The following is a 22,113-nucleotide window of genomic DNA, read 5'->3' on the forward strand; positions in this document are numbered from 1 at the left end:
TTCTGTTCAGAAGATTACGGTGAGGAATTGTTTAATCACAGTGTTATTGCATTAAACTGTATGGTTTTCCCTGGACTTGATGATAGTCAGTAGTACTTTGAGTATTGCAGAATTGTGTCACTTGAGGGGGATGTCCAGTCTTACCAAGGTTAACATCTGTGCTCCCTAGATTTGTACCCCATGTATCTCTGCTTGGATTTTCTTTGGTCTCATTATTGGCAAACCCAGCTCTATACAAGACAGTCATGCTCAAGAAAAACCCAACAGTATTCCTATTAAAACAAACAGACAAACCTGGATTATTTTCAGTAACTACTAGGCAAACCAAGTCACCTATTTGCGTATGTGGAACTGACTGTGAAATTAAAGGGCTGCTATATCTCTAGATACACTGCCAAAATGAAAAGAAGTGTTCCTTTATGAATACCCCTGCTCTTCCTCAGCCCTACTTCTTAAGAATATTTCCCACAGACTGGACTTAAAATGCCTGTTCTGTTCCTGGAGAGCAGAAAATGGCAGTGCATCCAGGGAAGTGGTTTCAGAATTGTGTAAGATAGCAGAACTGCAGCTGGTGAAATGGAGACACATACTGTGTCCGAGACCCCAAATAACTCATTTCATTTGCAGTGAGACTACTTGTAATGATTTTTCAGCCAGATTTTTCCAGCACGTACATGGTATATCCCTCCCCAGCTGAGAGGCTGTAGGGTGTGTGCTGAGAAACTCAGAGACATCATTTTGAAGGACTCCCAAAGTTTTCTTGAAGGTGCCATTTCATTCATCACTAAGCTGACTTCTGCAAAGCAGCAAGTTCTCTTGTTCTTCTACATGATCACTTTGAATGGGTAGTTGCATTTATTTAAATACCTAGAAGAAGCTCAGAGAACTTGGCTGTTGCTTTAGCTACGCTGCATCTCCTCAGCCACCTCTCAGACCTCTATCAGACACCAGACGGAGTGCTTCTTGCTAATCTTGCAGTTGCATGGTTGGAATTATCTCCATTGTGTAGATGGGAACACTGAGGCAGATTTGAAATTACTTGCCCCAGGCCACCTAATGCTAACAATAGACCACACAGTCCCTCAGCCTCTTTCAATGCCAAAACCATTCTCTTGTGTCTGTGTATGGAAAAAAAGCAGAGTTGGGTGCACGCAGAGCAGTGTCTGTTGTGATAACAATGTGCGTTCAGTCCCAGAAGGCCATCGGACAGTGATGGATACATTGCTGTGAAATTAAAATAGCCAGTGATGCACAGAGGAAGGGCTTCTGTGCATGTAGGTGGACACAGGAGCATGCAGGCAGTGGGGATGAAGTGTTGGTAGAGTCCAGCAGCCCCTGCGCCAGGCAGCCCATTTGCATTCTTCTGTCAGGGAGTTGGAAGCTGCCACGGAGCAGTTTATGCTCCAGCCCGCTCTGGCCTTGAATTATGCATGACCAATTTATCATGCCCCCAGCTGAAAAACTAATTGTGTCCCTGGGATATATTTACTAGAAATTGTAGTTTGCTGTGCTGGGGTCCCCAGAGTGTCCGGCAGAGCAAATGGCTGGGAAGTCAGAGCATGTTCAGAGCAGGACTCCTGGCTCCACTGGAGCCACCGCGCTCTTGATAGATTTTTCACTTCGATTGCCTTTCTGAGGGTTTCCCCCCTCCTTCCTATTTTTCTTACACTGCATTACACTTAATCGGGCTGCAGGAGTCCTTCCACTAGTCTCCAGTATTAAGCAGCACACCAATGTGCCTGAAAAAAGGCAATTTATTCAGGAAATGCCAACCAGGTTGGGGGGAAGGGGCTGGTTTCTTCTGTGTGTGGTTTTTCTTTTTTTTCTAAGCACAGTGTGGCTTCATGTAATGTCTCCAATTACCGTGATCGTCCCCTCCCTCTCCAGGTCTAGAGTGATGAGATTCCCTAATTACTGTCATTTGAATGAGAGGCTGGGAAGAAGAGGATTTCTTCTCCTCATATAGAGCTCGTGGGGTGGGCTTGAGCTTGCAAACGGTATTACCATCAGGTCTGGCAAAGGAGCATGGCATCTCCCAAACTGAATTTCTCGATGATGAAATGCCAACTGTCAAACCTGTACCAGGCTGTAAACCCTCTCATGAGGTAGAGCCACGTCATAAAGATTATCAGTGGGGGCGAGGTTTGAAAGGGAAGGAGGTAATTCACTGATAAATTAATCACCAAGTTCAGTCTGTCCTCCCCCACTTGTCACGGAAGGGGGATGTCAAGGAGTTAATCACAATAAAGGAGTCAACAGTAACACGACTTCTGAGGCAGAAGAGCCCTCTGGAATCTCTCGCTCCTGTTTTATTACTCTACTTGTCCGACCTTATCCAGCTCTGCCTAACATGGTTTGCAGTGAGGAGCCCCCATCTCTGAGGACAGCAGGAGCCTCTGTATGGCTTCACAGCCCGGGGAGATAAACTGGGAGGCTGCTTTTCCAAGAGGCTGCGGGACTGCAGGCTGGGACCTGGGAGGAAGGGATTGCTCCTCTTGGTAATGGGCAGGAGCCTACTTATGGCCATGCTGAAATGAGCTGTACACTCAGAGCTGGGCCATGCTCTCCCACCTCTTTAATGCGATGTCCTCTTGGGAGGAGAGCTGTAGAAAGGTAATGGGGCTGGAAGAAAGGCGTTGGCAGAGGTGCTTTCTTAAGTAAGTTCAAGATGTATGAAGTAGTGAAACTTCGCAGCAAGTGCATTGTATGGGAAGGTGAAAGATGTGAAGGTGAGTTTATTTTATGTTATTTCTGAATGTTGCAGATCTGTATCAGCTTTTAAACATTCAAAAGTCCTCTGCTCCTTCCTTCTAGTTCCCCAAATTTGTATTCATCATCAGTTCTCCCAAAAAGATCTGGAGAAAAGATTTTGTTCAGGTGACTGCATGTCTTGCTGCAGACAAACTAGAGCAGATCTGCTGTGTGATGAAACCTTGCTCCTTTTTTCTGAAATATCTGATACAACCAGCATAAAAGTAGATCTGAAGCTTGTAAAATCACCTCAGAGAGAAGGCATGAACAGGTTTTCCCCTGAATGCGGCTAGCCAGAGCAAAAGACTACAGAGTGCAAGGTTGGAATGGACTGCCAAATCAGGACTACCATGCTGTTATCTCCCCCGATCCTGGTCAACTAGAAGTAGGCATGAGTCTGGGGATAACATCCTGTGGGATCCAGTGCTGTAAGGTTGCTTTCCCTTTATGCTATTGCATCTACTGATTCCCAAAGAACAGAGACTGCTCATGGAGCCCAGTGGTTCAGTGGGTCTCTGCCAGAGACAAAGGATGTTTTTAAGTGGTGTTACACAGAGTATGTTACAGTCTGCTGTTCTGGAGGGTGTTGTAGCACGCACGAAATTACTGTGCTTTTTGAGCAGTGGGGAGAGCACAAGAAAGACTGGGAGATAGGATGGAGACCGTTTTCACGTAGCAGCAGTTGTAGATGAAGGAAGGGGTAGGGTAGGAGACAATACAAATGGCAGCATCTTTTGTTATTTTTTTAGCTGCAGTGGCTCAGTCTGGGTGCCTTTGCCCTTTCATTATTCAGAACGAAACACATTAGCAAGTCCAGGTTATGCTCCTTTTGCTGGTGGTTCTTATTCGCTTGTTAATGATCTTCCTAGGTTTTAAGTGCCTACAAATGTGAGTTCTTGGATAACTTGAGTTCAGGGCAGCTGTCCGTGTCAGGGTGTCCTCATTTCTTTACAGAAATCTTCCATGTTTTGTTCTCTTCCAGCCCTTCTTAAACTTGTCATTATAAACTGAGGGAAAAAACCACCAGCACTGTGTTGCCTTATGGATATTGCTCTTCCCTGAACCTGCTCCTATCTCTTTCCAAGGGAGCTTGTCTTTCTGGCAATTGACAGCTGCTGAGTGGCTCTACTGGTTTTTCTTCCTCTGTTTTATTATTCAAGCACTTTTGGCCTTGCTGCTTTTTTCCAGTCTGTTGCTGTGCTGTGCTGGAGTTGTCTGAGCTGTTTGGTTTTCTCCCGGTTGCTTTGCTGCTGCTGTGGCTGCGGTGGGATGAGGAGCTGCCGCGCTGCTGTGAGAGGTCGGGTGCACAGAGCCAGTAACAAGCCACAGCAGCAGCCCAAAAGATGAGAAGAAGGTGGTGGAACTGAGGTAAAAGAGAAGTCAACGTCTGTTTTGTAAGAGGCTGTGTGATGATACAAACTGACCCTCCCCTCTCTCAGGTTTCTTTTACCCAGAGATCCTGTTCTCCATCCTTTTCTTCTTCCTTCTCTCTCCCTCTTGTAGCTGGGATACACTTCAGTGTCAATTTTCATTTACTCCTGTGCTTAAAGTTATGCAGGTAGTAAGAGAAAACCAAGGTGTGATCAGCAAAGAGAGAGGGGATTTACGTGCCTTTTGAAGAAGGGGAATTTTTTGTATTCGTGCTAAAGGGTTAAGGGAAATTACGCTAACATCAGCTACAACTTAAACACAATACTTGCTGCCACAGTTTCAAATCAATGTGAACACAGTCAGCTAAAACACTGTTCTGGCTTGGGAATTTCAGGGGGATGTTGAGCCCCATGTCCTCAGCACGATTTATTTCTAAGTGTCAACACATTCCTCCCAGTCAGAATGAGAACTAACAAAAATAGATGGGGGAAAAGGGGCAACACATTTTTCTCCTGATAAAACCGTGGCAGCATCTCTGGAGATGTGTGCCTGAGCAGTGGCACATCCATATCCCTGCCTTAGTTGAGCTGTGGAGGAATTCTGAAGGGGATGCAGAAGAATAAGCCTTGCCACTGTAAGAAATCCTGAAAATGTCCATCAGCAATGCTGCGAGTATTCGGAGGCTGCTGGAAGCGTTCCAGTCTCGGAGTCTTTGTCTCCATCCATCACAGGCACTGCAATCTTTGTGCCCCCAGCTTCAAACAAGGGCTTCACGCTGTCCTTGCAATCTGCCTTTATGCAGCGGAGTGTGGAGGCTTCTAATTACGAGGCCGAGCTGCGCGGCGGGTGGGTTGGCGTGCTGTGCCCCACAGCCGCGTACCTGATTATCCGTTGCTGAGGTCGTTAGAAGGGTTACTCCTGAGTTTAAGCCTGCTCCGCAAGACCCCTAATTATATGCTGCTCTGCAAGTTGCATTAAAAAGAAATTGTTGAAAAGACAAAGGACAGAATAACATTTCCTCCCTCGTCTTCCCCTCTCTCCCCCCTCTGCAACACACACAGACACACACTCCCCCACCTCTCCCTGCTGGGCCCAGAGCTACTTCTCACGCTTGAGTTGGTGCAAGCTCTGATAAAGCCATTGAAAGATGCAGCAGGGAGACAGAGTGCTCCCAGGGACAGAGGGAAGCAGAAGAGGAAGCCGAAGTAAAATGACCCCCTCCCAGGTAGATACAGCCAGGCGCTGCTTGCTGAAGGAGTTGTCCCACAGAGCAGAATTAGAGAAGAGATTAACCGTCCTTTATTGTTTTGTTTCACTTCCTAGGGAGCGATGTAATGTGGTTTCTTCTGTCGTGAAAAACCTGCTTCAGCTGGAGCTCCGGGAAGCCTGAATCACTATAGATAACACATTCAAAGTGCAGTATCCCTTGCACATGCTGCCAGTTCTCATTTTAATCTCCCCAGACATCAAAAAAATTAAAATGTAAAATTCTAAGCTCTGCAGTTGAGTGACGTGAAGGCTGCACTCGCTGCAATGCAATTTCCGAATCTGGGACATGCACACATGTGTCCATCCCTGTCAGAGATAACGGGTTTATGTGTGCTTTCCTTGAGCCCATGAAGTGTACCACTAACAGAGATAGAGAATTGAATGGGTTCTTCATTACCACATGTCTGGACTACTAATGAAACTAAACCTAGGTTGATAACAGTAGCAGTAAATATTTCCAGCGCCTCTTGGTGCGATGGTAACATTTTCAATTTACAGTGGAGATTATTATAGGGGTATCTGTGGTACCAAAGGTAACGTTTTTTCAAGATTGCTGTTTCAAGGGGTGGGTTTTTATTACTATTTGCATTGTAGTAGTACCTGAAAGCTTGAGTGACAGACCAGGATTTCACTGCACTACTTGCTGTATGAACATGGAGGGGGGAAAAAAGGATTCTGTGCTGCAGACTCGGGGTTTTTGAGATGTGGCTATGGGGTTTTTTCATTGCTTTTGTAGCTGTAGAGAAAGTCATATTTGAACAGGAATTTCAAAGCCAAAATGTCAAAGTTTGAGTCACTTCAGTACTGGAGAAGCTTGCCGACTCTATCATGTTACACTTTGTGTAATATGAGAGCTTTAAACCTTGCTCAATCTCTTGAATATCTCAGTTGTAGTGCTCCATTGTGTGCTACTTATTTCTTACCAATTTGCCTTCGTTTTATTCTGGTGTCCAACACTGGACCGCTGCCCACCCACGGCACTAACAGCAGGGAGACTTCTGCTCCTCCTGTCTAACGTGATTTTTTTTCCCCTCCCGTGTTTTCATGTGTTCAGTTTGTGTCTATGTAGTGAGGAAGGTCCCTGCAGCAATCTTTGTTGGGGCTCTGTTTGGATGGCTGAAGAGATGCAGCAATGCAGCCACGCTGGCAGTACAGTGTGTTACTCCTGTGCGCTTCTGGTGCTTGCTCCAAAGCACTGGGTGGGAGGTGGAACATCCTTCTCTTGGTCACCTTGCGCTCACGCACATTGCTTCCTCAAGGCAAGCTCTGAAACCACCGCTCTCCCTTTGAGTGTTTAATGTGAGCTCCTAAGCCTCTTTGTGTATATAGAGTGAAATAATCCCAGACCTTGAACCTGATAATCCAAACCTTCTCTTGATGTACCCCTCTGCTTTCTCGTGTCCTGCTCTTCACTGCTGCCAGTTGAAAGATGTCTGAGGTGTGGTTACTGTGGGGCATCATTCCTGGGTACCTACCTGACAGCAGGTTGAAGATGGCCCCTATCCCACTTGGAATTTTATGTGGCTTTTGTTTTGGCAAGATGACACGACAGAGATATCAACTGTCTTGAAACTACTCCAGAGAGCAAAATCTTTGTTTCAAATGGTATTTGGAGATCTTCCAGTCATGCCTCATATTTTCATGGCATCTGTGTCTAAGATAGTTCAAAGTCTCTTTGATTTAGAAATGTCATATCGCTTGAGCTGGGACTGTAGTCTTGTCTTTAAGTGGGTGCAGGAGTGCTGATGCCTGTTCAGTCAGTGGTGGTTCTCTCCTTGTCTTGCACACTCTTCAGTTAGAGTCTCTTGTTGGCTTTTCTGTCTTTATTCTGGGATAATCTCCCTGCTTTAAAAGGTGCAAAGACCAGTCACAGGTTTTGCATGCATGATTTGTTGGTTTCTTCAACCCCAAAGTCCCCAGAGTCTGCAAGTTGAGTCATTTTTCTGCTGGCACAGATTGGTGCAAGGGGCATTACTCAGAGACGGCAGGTAGTCTTGAGGCTTCGGCCGTGCATTGTTGAACAGTGACTGTCTTGCTCATTTTGTCGGTTTGGAAACAATATAACTTGCAATCTAGTAGCAGTGAAGGTAAAAGTGAATTTCATTACAGTGCTTTTCGAACCGCTGGACATATGTAAGACAATGGAACAGGCAGCATGTTCAGCCAGCTCACGTAGCACGTTTGACACCGTAACCCATTTCCTTGAGCAGATAAACACTGGGCATGAGCGACTGCTGCTGTCGAAAGACAGCACTGTGACTTCCATCTGGACATCAGCCAAGGAGGGGTAGAAGGGACATGATGCTAACATCTCGCTTGAGCCATGACACCTTGAATGTGATCATTTTCCCTGTTTCAGAATCAAAACTGTCTAAATTCTTACGTCTCATCTCAGAAATCTGGCTCAATGGTTCAGAGGCCAAGTAGATACCGACTCAGACAAATCAGATGTGGCTCTCAAACATCTAGACTGGGAAAGGATGGCTTAGTATTTGTTATATTTTTACTATGCATGTCTTGTATGTTGGAGATGGTTTTTAGGTTTCTAAACAAATAAGCACTGGCTGAGGTCGGGTATGTGGTCTGTACTAATGCAGGTGAACCAAGAGTGCTTTGATGGAGCTGTATTTACTTATTATTATATTTATATTTATATCTATATTTATGTTTATATTTATATTTATTTATGTATTTATTTATTATCTTTATTAAGATGAGATCTCCTGGCTGTAGCCCAGGTAGAGCTGAAATACCCACCAGTAGCAATGCAAAAAAAAGTATGCTTGTATTTATATGAGGCAGTGATAAAGTGAGCGCAGGAAAACGTGTGTGCTGAGTTGCTGCAAGCCCTGGTCCTACAGCTGGTGTTGATACGCACTGACCTCACACAGCAGAAGATGTGCTGCCTTGCATCATGACACAGTTCCCCTCTGGACTGCTTCATTTCAGCACAAATTAACTTAATACTTTACAATGGCTGCTGCAGATTTATGTTGTTATGTGTTTGTGGCAATGCTCTGCATCCGCTTCAGTTCCTGGTGTGGTGAAGTGTATTGAAACAACCTGGTCTGGGAGGACCTCGAGAGATCGAGGAGCAAAGGAAAGGATAGAGGCAAGACAGTGCACACTGGCAATTGTCTGAATTTAAATGGAGGCTCTTAGCTGCAGCTTCCTGAGCACCGTGAATTTCACTATTTGGAAAAAGGCAAAACTCTTCCACTCGTCTAAAGCTAAAGCTAATGTCTGTGTTTTGATTGTGTTTATATTTGAAATAAGGGATGAGCAGGTGGAAGAAAGTGACTGCTTTATTTAGTTCAGGTCCTGTGCCTGAACATTCTCATAGGAATGAGAAAGTGTGAAGTCCCAGGGTCAGCGGTCATGACTCAGAGTTGAAAGGTTATGGGGTGAAAAACAAGAGGGACAATAATGGAGTTTGTTATTTGTGCCTTCTGGGTAGTTAAGCTTTCTGGATGTCCAGCTACCACAGCCTTCGGTCTATGGCCAGGCCTGTGTACGGAAGGTTTCCTTTTCTAACATGTCATCCAGTTGCTCCCCCAGTCTGTCCCTTCCACTCTTCAGGATTGATTCTAGGCAGGTACATTTCAGAAATACTGTCAGTGGCTGCTGCTGGGCACCTTGTCTTCACCAGCACATGTGTCATGGCTCTGCCTGGTGGAGCTGGACCAGCAGAAGGCTTGGTTCAGCACACATTAATGCCAAACACAATTGTCTGTCGCCAGCGTGCTACAAGAACCCTCTCTGAACAGAGCAGTATTAAATCTGAACCTTGCAAAGATGTTTGAAAACCAGCAGCACGGGTGGCTGGAAGATTAACTCTGCACGAGGACACTTTGGAGAGCAGAGAGCCACAATAGCAGCTTTGGTGCCAGCTTTGTCCCAGCTGCCAGAAGGGACTTTGTCAGGGGACTCCTTTACCATAGTGCTGGTCCCCCAGCTGCTGGAACAATTGCTCGAGACCACTGGCAGTCGGCATGATTAAAACAGCCTTCAGGCTGCTTTATTTTACATGGGCAGTTATCCAGGTCCAAGCTTTGGCTCAGCCTGGAAAGATGTAGAAGGAAGTTTGCCATATTGTACCCTTCCGCACTACATCTCTCCTTCGTCTGCACTTAAGGATCAGGCCTGGCTTTGTAGCTGAGGTGCAGTCACCCCAGGTTGTAGTCCATGAAACTCTCCCAGTACCTCTGGGTATTGATTGATGTGACAAGATAAATCATTTTTTTTCTTTCTACATAAAGGAGACATTTAATCAAATTAATTATCTGATTTATTGCCTGCCAAACTGGGACTTTAGCTGGGTGAATTAATAATACAAACTAAGAGCACCCTTAAAGCTTTAACCCCTTTCTCTTAAACCATGTTGCAGCTGTTCGATCACATTTACAAACCATGAGTAATGTGCCTGCTGATAAGGGAGTTAATAATTTTGTGTCAGGATGGAACTGCAGGAACCGAACAAGGCTGCTTGCTCTTGCTCCTTCTTTAGTTTCTTCCTTAGGCCAGGTAGAGCCTTCCCTTTGCCTTTGTATTTGTTAGAAGGGGAGCTAGGAGGGTATGTTTACCAAAATGGATTTTTGCCCTAGTTGCAATGGCCGTCTCTTGCTTTCCTCTGCTTTTTTTATGTGAGTATGTAAATGTATGTAAATGTATACAGGGGCTTGGATTTACCCTCTTCGTCTCCCCCTCCCATGTATAATGTATGTGTTAAACACGTAATCATTAATCAACTTTGTGGGGAGTGGAGACAAGAAGGGCTCTTTGATGATAGATGTATACTTGTGACTGTGCTTGTATGTGTGTCTATTAGGCAGCACGGTGCTATCAAAAGAAACTCCAGGTCCCCAAGGATAAGAAACAGCATAGGGAACAAATGAAGAGGAAAAAAAACCCAACCCCTCTTACTGTAAAACCCTCTGTCTTCTACCATCTGTCTCCTTTTTTGGAGTGGAATAAATTGGGGAGAGATCTTTGAATGAGGTGCTTATTTATAATGCACAGAAACGTTAAAGTAGAGCAGAAGCAAAGTTCTGCTTAACGTTGTCTCTGATGGCTGTGTGTTGGAGGCAGGATGACATTATTTCTTTTGTCTGTACATGCTGGAAGTGGTTTAGAGCAAATAAGCCTTGAGGTTATTGTGCACAAGCACAACTGTTTCTTAGTTTTAATATCATGTTTGATGTTATGGAAGGCACAGATTTAAAGGTGGTCACTGCCCTGAGGTGTTCACAATAAAGACAACAAAAACCACAGCGGTTTTTTGTGAGTACCCAGTTCAGAACATGCTTCAGGCTGGTCTGTGTCGCTGGGGGAGGACTTGGGTCACTGGAATTACTTGTCTGGAGATTAAGGTAGAGGTGTAGGGATTGACTTCTTTGCATTTCTCTTCCCATGAGATACAGCAATAAGTCTTGGGACCTGAAAGCTTGGATGAAATGTAGAAAACCCAACATTTCCTTGGTTGTGCTAAAGAGGAGCTTAGTCAACCTTGTAGAGTTGCGCATATGGTCTTGCACGTTGTGTTGTCCAAAACGATAAAGTTGGAGTAGATGTGTTGGAGGGGGCAGGGGGAGGAGATGGATTAAAAATACAAATTATTTAAGTGCCTTACTTTTCACTACTCTTAGCTTGTACACTTGCAAATGCCTACATTGAGAATATCTAGCAAAATATGTATTTGAAATGAGCTTGAAAAGTGGCTTTGGCTCATTGCGTGTGGAACTGCTGCACCTTTTGCTTTGTGTTCTTCCTGAGCTAGGCAGGAGACACCGAGGTCTGATTGGAACCACTGAAGTGCGTAGGAAACAGCAGTCCTGGCTCCATCAGCCATCTGCTCCAAGTCCAGCAATCAGTCACCAGCCAGGGGAGCAGGGAAAGGAGCTGGGAGTGTGTTAGTGGGGAGCAGCAGCAGTGAGAGTGGGAGGCAAATGGGAAAGAAAAACTCCATTTCCTGCAGCCTGCCTGATGCAGGGAAGCAGATGGATTGGCTGCAGCGTGCCAGATATGCCAAGGTGTGTCTGGTATTGTTTTAGGAAGGGGAAAAAAACAACAGTAAAATCTGAGAATGAGTATTCCCAACAAAGAGTACATAGATTTGCTTTGGACTAATCTCAGCTATCTTTATGGTAAGATAGCAGCTTCATTCACTGTGGCCATTTCTCTTTATTTTCTATTTCTTTCCTCCTGTCATTTGCCAAAGTCAGCACTTCCAGATTGTTTTGCAGATAAGCTGAAAGCCACAGAAATCCAGAGCCTCATCAGAATTTCCTAAACTGTTGACTGACTCAAATCTACATTTTTAGTTATGGAGGCCTTTCCATCATTTTATTTTTTGCAGCAGAAATAAACAAGGTGTTGGTTTAGGAAAGTGCTTCAGCTGCAGTGAGATTAAGCACATACATGGAGCTAAGTGTTTGATCAAGTGCTTTTCTGAATGCACTTTCTAGAAAACTGATGTCCCTTCTACTGCTCTTGCTAAGCTAATCTGAACATGCTGGGGTCTGATCAGAACCTTTTGTGCATTTTCGAGATAGTGTCTCTGGAGGATCATTACGCACATCCCTCTGGAATGAGGACAAGGAGATTGTCACCAGGAAGGTGTTACTGTGTATTAACATGCAGGATTATTCTGCCTCTTTTTTCACTGTAGGCTTTTCATCTCCTTACTAAGCAGGCACAGTCTAGGCTGCATTCACAAAGATTTCTTATAACACTACATCTGTGCCTCCAGTTGGAGACATAAGCTCCAGTGAAAAGAGCTGTTGTGACTTTTGAAGGGAGGTAGGGAAAAGGCATTGGTGGCTTCAGCCCTAGCCACTAAGAGGTCAAGGGGCCCTAGCTGCTAAGACCAGCCAGGACCAAGCCAGGGAGCTCAGCACTTGGCTCCTGAAGGTGCAGTTGTCTGGAGGGGTAAAAGACGTGACAGCTCAATAGAGTTGTTGCTCTCTTGGCAAATGAGCACAGTTAGCCAAAGAGAGGTCAAGTACAGCTTGCTTGCCTCTTCCTTCCGAAAGCATCTCTTGTGCAGAGCTGGTGGTTGAACACACACACCAGTCATGTTCCCTCTCCTCCAACTGGGCCAGCTTGCTTCTGCTCAGGGCCAGCTTGGCCCTTTGGCAAGCCCTCTGTGTGAGTGTCCTGGAAAGCCTCCAGTTGGTGTCTGAGCATGGCAAGCATCAGCCAATGACTCAGAAACAGTCCATGGCGGGAGAAGAGCAAAGCCAGGTCAGTTGTCCTCCGCTTAATCACAGGTCCATGAGCAAACACAGGAGAAGGTTTCAGAACACAAAACCTTTGGCAGACATCTACCATTCACCACAGGCAAACGAAACTTCATGGGTGAAATCATATCAACATATATGGAAAATAAATGTAGTAATTGCCCTGTAATTATGTCTTATCATAACAACTGCTGTTAGATGGACTGTCCTGCTAAAGTATCACCTACCCAGTACAAGGCATGTGTCTAGAGTTCTATGTTCCATCCTTCTTGAGACTTACCAGACTCCAAATCTGGTAACTGTTAGCATGCAGAACCGTGTGTTTGTTGAAAATAGTTGGTTACTGATACAAGCCAATAACTGGGAGAAGTTTCTTATGGTTTGTACATGAGGAAATGGCCTGTTTTGCGGTCAGCAGTTGGCATGGTATGTATTTGACTACTTTAATGTTGGTTTTTTTTGCAACCCCACCCAGATAGTTGCTGTTGTACAAAAGAAGTACGTTTGGAAGAGCTGCTTGGGTGTAGCTGATCACATATTCACCCTGTTAGCTTCAGCTGGCTTGTAGAGTTCCTGTATCCAGAACATTGAGAACACAGAGCTTTTTCAAATAAAACTAGCTGTTCCCTATGTCAGATCAGTTCATGTCTGTACAGATGGTTTCTCAACTGGATTAGCCAGTAACATCCTTGGCAAAGGCTCTGAATGATGGGTTTTGTTCATTTGGGTTTGGGGGATTTTTTTGTTTCTCTGATCATACTCATAAAGGAAAAATTGCAAAGAAGAGAGCCAAAGGAAAGTCAAGAGGCATTGTACTAGAAGGAAAAGATTATAGCAGGGAGGCATAATGTATCAAGTGAAAGACCATTCCTGTCTATTGAGGATTTTCTCAGGAATGTGAATGTACATGTCTACCAGAAGAATGGGAAAAGAAGGGCTGACACTTTGTGGGGTTCAGACAAAAGAATATAGATCCTTTTTTCATTCACATCAGGTGGTCCATGGAAATTAAATTGCCCTCACAGTGCAGGGGGGAGTTCCTGTCCAGAATGGATCACAGCATGGTGGTGACTGTAAAGAGGTTTTCTCTTCCACTACCTTGCTCCACGGGGCATTTATTTGAAGAGCATAATTAGGATATGCATCTGGAAAAAAACACCACCAGGCACAGCTACAGTGACATACTAGAACCCAAGTGTATTTTAGTCTACTGTGGATGATAGAAAGGGAACTGAGACGAGCAGCATCAAAACTTACTTCCCATGAAATCTCTCTCTCCATTTCTTCACGTACTTTGGCTTATTCACATATAAACCTCCTTCTGTAAGGAAGTTAGGCTATTTAAATGCCATGAAAGAAGACTGATTTAAGAGGAAACTTGAAAAAGAGAGTGAAGACCTGGCAGGTGAGGACAGGAAAGATGTCTGTGCTTTGGACAGAGGACACAGAGAAGCTTGGCAAACCCTTGGCCTGGGGTTTATAGTGTGGCTGTCAGCGCCGCAGCTGATTTCTCCAAGAGCTGGGAGGTGGTGAAGGAAGTTTGTCGTTGGCTGAGTTAGTCTTAGATTGGGGAGGGCGGTGAGATGCAGGAACTGAGAGTCTTTTAGGTTTTTTGGAGACAGGGATGAGAAGATTGTTTGTGAAAGCAACTGGAATGGGGCATGGAAAAATCCAGGAAGGCTGTTTTACCCACGGGGTGAAACTCTCTCTTTGGTTTGGACTGTAGCCAGTGGCACAGAGTAACAGAAACGATGGAATTCGTGCATCTGCTGCTTGGCCGGTCCTTGCTGGAGACTGTCAGGGCAAATGGAGCTGCCTGTTCTGGAACCATTTTAGCTAGAATCAGCTCCCAGAAGACGGTTGTTAATAACTCATGTCTCACCAGCCCTCTCCTCCTTCACTCCACTCCCTAAAAACTGGGCTGAGAGACTGTGCAGGAATTTGGGCTCTCTTGGGTAGGCCAGCAGCAAGGCGATGGGCTCTTGCTGAGGTAATCTGCTAAAGCCATTCCCATTTTGCAAAGCAGCCACAATTCAAAGCACAGTCGTGTTTGAACATTGGACTGACTTTTCTGTCTATTTTAATGCTTTAAACAGGGCTGTGCATTCAGCAGTTATTTGTGTAAGCATTCTCCAGGCATTTGAAAAAGCCTTCTGTTCTCCAGAAAAGAGGAGGAAAGGGGCCGGAAGGAACTATGTGGGGCAGAGTAGGGGCAAGTGATAGGGGAGCAGCCAAAAAGAGGGGTTTGGCTGAGCTTGTGTGTGGGTGACTGTGGGCAGACACAGTGCTGCACATAGACTTGCTAGGGCTCTCCCACACCTGGTATTAAATCAGAAGAAAGCCTTCCACCTTCTGTTGCTGGGAGTTATGCTCTTTAGAGCCGAGTTCGACAGTTGTTATTGCAATTTTGTGGTGCTCTTTTGATTTACAGCTGTTTTTACGACCATTGAGGCAGCCACAAATCGAGGAAATCTCATAAAACAGAGAGTAAACGTCTCCTTCACAACCCAGGCAGAGTTTTGGCATCCGTGCTTATTCCATAGAGCAGGATGTGTAAACAATATTGTGTCCCCTGAGTGGCTGATATCAGTACAGTTAAGTGGTAACAGCTTGAAAAATGCATTTCTCGTATATTAGCGGTAAAACTCGAAATGGGCCCCCAGGCTAAAGTAAATTGGTGACATTTTGCAGCAGAAAGGGAACAAAAAAAATGAGGGCAAGGATTGAAAATGCAGAGCCCCAGCTTTGAAAGCAGTGGGACTGGAGCCAGAGTTGGATTTATCTGCATTATTGCAGTATGGAAATAAATGGATCCACCACACTTGTTGCAGAGCATATCTAATTGGAGAAGACATATTACATGTTAGCCGCAAACGGTGGACGGCCCCCTTCACCGCCGCCTTACACAGAAGATGAGGTCAGTTAATGCCATATTTAATCAAAATATAATGGTGAGAGCTTCTTTCTTGACTTACTGTATAGCACAGGAGAAATGCTTGCTGCCTCTTCTCTGTAAAAAGTGGGTGAGTGCACTGCACTGCCGTTGAATGAGTGAAGGGTAGGAAGCCAAATGCTTTGCAGATGTGAACCATAGTGTTTCTTCCATATTTTTTCCTTGACAGCCTCCATTTGTAGGAAAATCTATATGCTGTCCTGCTTCCCTCTTTTTAGGTGTTCTGTTCCCATCTGTTGGGTCTTCAGATACTACGGCACCCTGCAGTGTGAGGGTGTCCACATGCAGGAGCAGAGCTGTGGGGAACAGCTAGTCCAACAGAAGCCTATTTTCCCTACAACATAGAAACATAAGACGTGAGAGGGAGAAGGGTTGATGGGCAGACTTGATAATGAAGTTAAAAGAGTCAATCTGATAAACACTGGAGAGACAGCTTCTAGAATTTCACCACATTTCAGGATTACCACATTGGTATTGTTTACCTAATGAATATTTGATGTTTCCTTCATGTATAGAGTTGCTTTTATCTTATTGGGGTGACGGTCGGTATCATCACCTTGTACCTTCTTCGTTTGATTACCCGTGGGTCTGCTGGACATGATGCGTGGTGGCCAGCCCAGCTCAGGTTAATCTGGTGTCCACTCGCAGAGGAGAGCTATGAGAAGACCTTCTGCAGCTGCCTATTGCACAGAGCCTGGCAGGGAGTTCTCTAATAAAAAAGCTGTCATTCCTTTCCTATACTAATATTCAGAATCTACTTGCCCATTTCTAATTAACCTAATGGATATTATTAAAACTTGGGCATCTGCAAGGGTTCATAGACCAGTAATCCGGGTGGTTCAGGAAATAGTTTTCTCATTGGATCAAGAAAGGAGGAGAAGGCAGATGATTCATTCTTGCTTGATTTTGCTTTCCGGTGCTGTCTGAAAGAGCTAGCCTGAAGGTGTTCGTAAGGCTGTGGCAGTCCTCTTCTGGATTTCTACAATTTCCGTGGGCAAAATGGGAACGGACATTGCCCAAGATCATGGACAAGCCCAGGGCTGCTGGTGGCAAAGCTGCAGTGAATGAGGTTTTTATCCAGAGGTTATTTGTTGGGTTGTTTACTGGTGTGATAACAGAAAGGACTGGGCAGGAGGTGGTTGCAGTGTTTGCTTATGAGTGTCTTCATGTTGGTAACGTTTTTCTAAGTGTTCAACCTTCTGGAGTCATGTTGCTGCATGAGAATCTCAGCTGACATATATACTACACTTCAAAGGGTAAATCTAGCTGTGTTTTTATTGCAAGGATTATACTTGAAAACTGAAAGATACAAATGAATGTTGACAAATGCAGACAGATGCCCTATCTGGTTTCCTTTAAAGATTTATTAGTTTTTAAATCTCTTCAGTGTGAGACCCCCCTTGGTCTTTATAACTACTTTGCATTGTCCTGCCACAAGCTCAAAGCTGGAGGGCTGCAGTGTGTGCTAGCACTGAAGTAAAGGAAGAGTAGTGCCTGAACCACAGTGCACTAGAATAGACAAATCTAAATCTCTGTGCTATTACAGTGGATGAAGTGCTCAGAGAGGGCAGGGCCAGCGCTGCTCCAGAACAATTCACACGACTGTGATACTCATCTTGCAATAAGAATCTCTCCTACACGTAATTCTGGTGGGATTGGAAATTTCCAGTAAACCTCTTAGCGGGGCTGTGAATAAAAGGAGGAGATACTTCTGTGGTGGTGAAGCCTGCCTGAACCACACAATCTCTGCAGTTGCAGCGGGAACTGCTCCAGAGTGCTGATGCTCTCACACCCAGGAGCATCCTTACTCTGGGTATCAGATGCTGGTGGACCAGTAGACCCCTCTAAGCGCTCTTGGTCTCTTAGGATTTGCCTCCATATTCATTATGAATGTTCACCCAGCACGCTGCAGCTTTGGGTGAAGCCAGGGAAGCATTTTGTGTCCAAACAGAGTTGTTTTCTACATGAAAGGGGAACCCGCTTCAGAAGCCCCATCCTCCTCCCGGATTGCACAGCTGTGAAAGGAGTGGACCTGGGAAAGAACGGTGCTTTTGTGCAGCACAGTTATGTGTTTAACATAATAAATGTTTATTGTCCTCTAGAGCAAAGGAGCAATAGGCTAAATTATAGCCCGGGGAGGGAAAGCTAGAATCATGAGGAATAGGCTGTTAATTATCTTTTTTTTTAGCTGTCATAATGTACTGGCGTTTGCCTGCAGCTCACCCCCTCCCACCGCTCCATTACCTCCACCACCACTATCTCTAAAGTATCTGCTTCCCGTAGCACTGCGCCCTCCTCCTCTCTGGCCTCCTGCTCTTTCATTTGTAAGGCATCTCCGGCCTCCGGAGAGATTTGTGACTTCTCTCCCAGCAGCCGCTCACGGTGATAAAGGCCCTCAGACTGCCTCTCTCTGATTAATCAGCCCTCGTGCAGCCTCGATAGGGTGTTAATTTGTAAACTCAGTGGACAGGCAGCCGTGATAAGCCTCCGCAGCTGCTGTGTGTCTGCCGGGGGGATGGGCAGATAAGGCTTCAGCCCTGGGATGCAGCCAAGAAATATTTTGGAGCAGTGAATTAGAAACAACAACAACAAAAGAGCCTTCTGCAGAGGCACTCCTTTGAGGTTGCTGCGGGTAATACAGCAAGTTTCAATAGCGACGGACAAGAGCTGCCTTCCTGATAAGCTCCCCGACCACCCAGCCCAGGAAAGGGCCACGCCAGGATCTCATCCCAGGGAACTTGTGTCAGAGCGATGTCCGTGTGTCATACATCATGGTCCAGGCTAGGAGGACAGTGCAGTCTTCTCTGCATCTCATGTGTTTATTGCAGTTAGCCTGAGAATTGGACGCTGGTCTGTCACAGGGCTGTCTGGCAGGACACGCCACTTGCAAAAAAGGGATGGACACAAAGAGCATCCAGAATACCATCAGTGTCAACTGATTTTTGAGCGTCCCCAGATCTCTGTGATGTGGTTCACATCTCCACCATATGGAGAAGATAGCATTTCCCCTGAACAGCAGACCAGCCTGAGTGGTCTGAGGCCACGGAGCATTGCAGTGTCCTGAGAACTAGCAAAGCATGGTGTTAAGCTCTGAAGTACCGAGGCAGATTGGAGCAGGCTGCAGTGGTGACAGGCGTGTATTGCGCTTGCCTGCTCAAGGTGGTTATGTCAGTGTTTCTGGAGTGCTCATGCAATCTTCGCTTCTTTTATTGAATCAGTCGTGTTTTCTCCCAAAATTGAAAGGAGGAGATCTTTCACTGAATTTGTATCAGGCCTTTGGTTCAGCTGAATCCTAATGATTCTGCCATTGTTGGCCTCCCTAATTGTTCTAATATTATCTGACAACATGCAACAGACCATGGAAGCAGTTCCTTCCCTGTCTGCCAATGCAGGTTGTTATTCAGTACGGTTTTGAACTGCAGCAGTTCTCAGATAGACAGTGACCTTTTTATGAAATCAAATGTCTTACAAAAGCCCTCTTGGTCTCTGAACTGTGATTTATAGCCATTTGTGTTGGAGAAGGCTGCAGGTGGGATTTGGGTGACACGTAATTGGTTAAAAGATAAAATAAAATGAAGGTTGCCCTGCTGGTACAGTGATGGCAGGAGCTACAGGAATGAATTGCTTGGCAGTGCAGAGCCTGGCCCTCCTCCTCCCGCCCTCCTCCCTCGGTTGCCAAGTCCTGTCTGGCAGGCCATTACAATGATAAATGCAGGTAGCTGGCAAAGACCAGAGCTGAGAGTTTGTTCTAGCATGCCAGGCCCTGCTTGGCATTCCCAGTTGGTGCCAGCATTTGCACTCTTACTCAGTTTGACGGAAACCAGGACATGAGGTGTGAATTTATGTCCGCATCCTTCCAGGAGAGAGTTGGGATAATGAAATGCCAAGGCAGCCCTGGGAGCAGCAGAGTAATTTGGTAGGTACCAAACAACAGTCTGCCACCTGTCATTTGCAGTACAGTCCCTGCTCTCCCGCATCACTCTTCCTACAGTGCAGCCTTTGAATTGTAAGAAGTTTTAGGTAGTTCTGCAAAGAGCACTCGCCATTCTGTTTGATTTAGTGCAAATAAAAACCCGTATCCCAGCCAAATAGATAGTCTGGCTAGATACTTTCAAGCTGTAACAACAGTAATACAAACTACTGTAGCAGTGTGTAACACAGCGGTCCCAACCTTTCCTACTCATAGGCAGGTTTTCACCTACGTTTGTAGCAAAAGCACTATCAGTAATCAAGTGTGTGGTTGCCCAAGTCAGTGTCTCGGTAATGGAAGAATTTAACTGTGGAAGTCCAGGCTGACAAGCCTGTCTGTCCAGCTCTCAGGAAATGGCATGAGATCTCTGATGTTTGAGATGTTTAACAGCAGGTTGCACAAAGCCCTTTTATAAGTGTATCGTGGAGAATTGCTTTTCGCTGGCTGGGGCATCTATCAGCTACCCTTAGCATGGACACGCTGCAGCCTCTGACCTATGGTGAGAGGTGCAGCCTGATCCAGTGACACAGGGAGAGGACTGTCCTCTGAATGCCATTCATAGACCAGATGACCCAGAAGCTGTGCTAATGGTGGTGTCCTTGAAAGCAGAAATCAGAACAATCCAGTGTGAGAAAAAGAACAGCAACTTCTACTTCACATTCTGCTTTTCCTTTTTTTCTTGCTAACTGTAACTGGCGCTTGCTTGGTGGGAATAAGCCAGGACGCGGAGCTCACAAACATATAGTAAAGGGGAAATCAGTGCTGGTTGGCATGGAAAATAGACAGGAGTGTAAAATCAAGGTAGGGTTTGGCAGCAATTTAGGAGCTGAGATTTGAGGGAGGAGGATACTGAGGTAAGAACACAGTGCACCTTAATGTAAATGAGGACACACAGGCACAATAGCATTAAGCAAGTGTTTTGGCTGGGTTTAATGGGGGACAGCTGGAAATTTTCTTTTCAGTGTCTCTGCAAATAGCCGAGGGACCTTTTGCAGCTTTATGACCAGCCTTGGTGAGGCCCAGGAACTCCCCAGCTTCCTTCCCTCTCCTCCTTCCCTGAGGCTTTTTTCAGTGTATGTATTTATTTATTTATTGAAGCTGAGCTGGGAAGGAGAGGGAGTTCGATCTTCTCCTTTGGGAGACAGCAACTGCTCAGAGGAAGATGAATCATAAAGCTTGGCTAATGGATGGGATAGCAAGGGGGAAACTCTGGGCTGTAGCCATTCTCCAGGGGTTGAAGGGATGGTTTGAGAAGAGAGGGAAGAGGAGTTAGCAAGGCTGTGCCCCAAGGCTCTGATAGCAGACATGCTGTAGGTCAGGTGTCCCACTGCTTTTGGAGCATTGGGTCAGCCTTCATCACGGTGAGAAGCACGTCTGTGCAATAAGCCAACAGACCACAGCAGCATATGTTTAAGAATTACAATTGCTGCTTAATCTAAACTAGTTTGATCTATCCCAAAATAATTGTAAAACAGTGATACGTGCTCTGGATTCAAAATGGTGTTCTAAGCAACAGCTTATCATTGTTGCCAGAAGAGAAGGTCCAAAACAAAACCATAACATCAAACTTGCAGAGAAGCGATGGGTTTGGTTCCTCATTGTCCTGCACTGAATCAAATTGTCTACACAGAATTTCCTTCGGTGCCTTCCAGTCATCATCCAGTTTGCCTTGTTTTCCGTTTGCTGACACGTAAAGTCAGTGTAACTCAGTGCTGAATTGGGACCAGTGATCTCTGCTTCTAGGCTCTCTGTGGCCTAATTTAATTCTCTGTTCCCAGACTTGTGCTAGCTTCTCGAAGGGGCTGTTGCAAAAAATAGTCATGGTTATATAAACTGCTGAGAGAGAGAAGTGTTCTTGGAAGAAAAAGTGCCGCAGAGAGGGGTGCATGGTGAAAGGCCCTTTCCAGGACTACAGAAGTACTGAATATGCATGTGCTAAATGAATGCGAGGTGGGAACCCAAACAAGTATGTTGCTGGGTGAAAGTACAGTCCAAAAAGCTTGTTGCTTCTAGTGGACCTTCTGTAGACTGAGTTTTCATGCAAGATAAGGAGGAGCCATCAGTACCTCCTAGAGATGGCCTTGAATCAGAATTGAAGTATCTTGATCATTTAAAGCATTGCCATTTCAATAAGCAGTTGTCTGTTCAGAGTGTTTCACTGTGACATGCTATGGTGTAGCTAAAGGCACAACTGAAGTTTTAGGATTCTTGCTAGAAAGCAGGACATCTGTCTGGCATTCATTCTTGCTTAGGGAATATTATTTATTATGAGTTCTTATTTGACATCAACAGCCAGAGTTGCATAAGTGATCTGGACCATCAGCTGGAACCAGACTTTTCAGAACAACCTGGTCACCATTCAAGTGTCTGAACGGATTTTTGGCAATGTTCCATACCCAGAAGCCTTGGTCAGGTTTGTGCCCCAAGGGCAGCTGCTGAGTGCTGAGCCCTCTTGAAAGCCCAGTCCATAAATTCTGTGTGAAGGTAATCACAATAAGCAGCGCGGATTTGTAGAAGTCCAGCACGCATCCTGTTCCCTCTTGGTTAATCCCTTACACAGC

The 22,113-nt window shown here is 45.4% G+C and overlaps 1 protein-coding gene across 12 annotated transcripts in view; it reads left to right on the forward strand.

Annotated features, from left to right (window-relative positions):
- The window catches only part of FBRSL1 (fibrosin like 1), a 533,264-nt gene that overhangs the window by 448,719 nt on the left and 62,432 nt on the right, over positions 1-22,113 (forward strand). Inside the window, exon 7 of one of the 12 annotated variants that reach the window (XM_030501687.1) lies at positions 2,815-2,877. The exons of 10 other annotated variants lie outside the window; for them this stretch is intronic. In XM_030501687.1, coding sequence (XP_030357547.1) covers positions 2,815-2,877 — 63 coding nt within the window. Of the gene's footprint in view, positions 1-2,814; positions 2,878-13,083; positions 15,547-22,113 lie in introns of those variants that run through there. One more of the 12 variants, XM_030501697.1, reaches the window with a different exon arrangement.

Source organism: Strigops habroptila, chromosome 11 (assembly GCF_004027225.2).
Source record: "Strigops habroptila isolate Jane chromosome 11, bStrHab1.2.pri, whole genome shotgun sequence".
Taxonomy (NCBI): Eukaryota; Metazoa; Chordata; class Aves; order Psittaciformes; family Psittacidae; genus Strigops; species Strigops habroptila.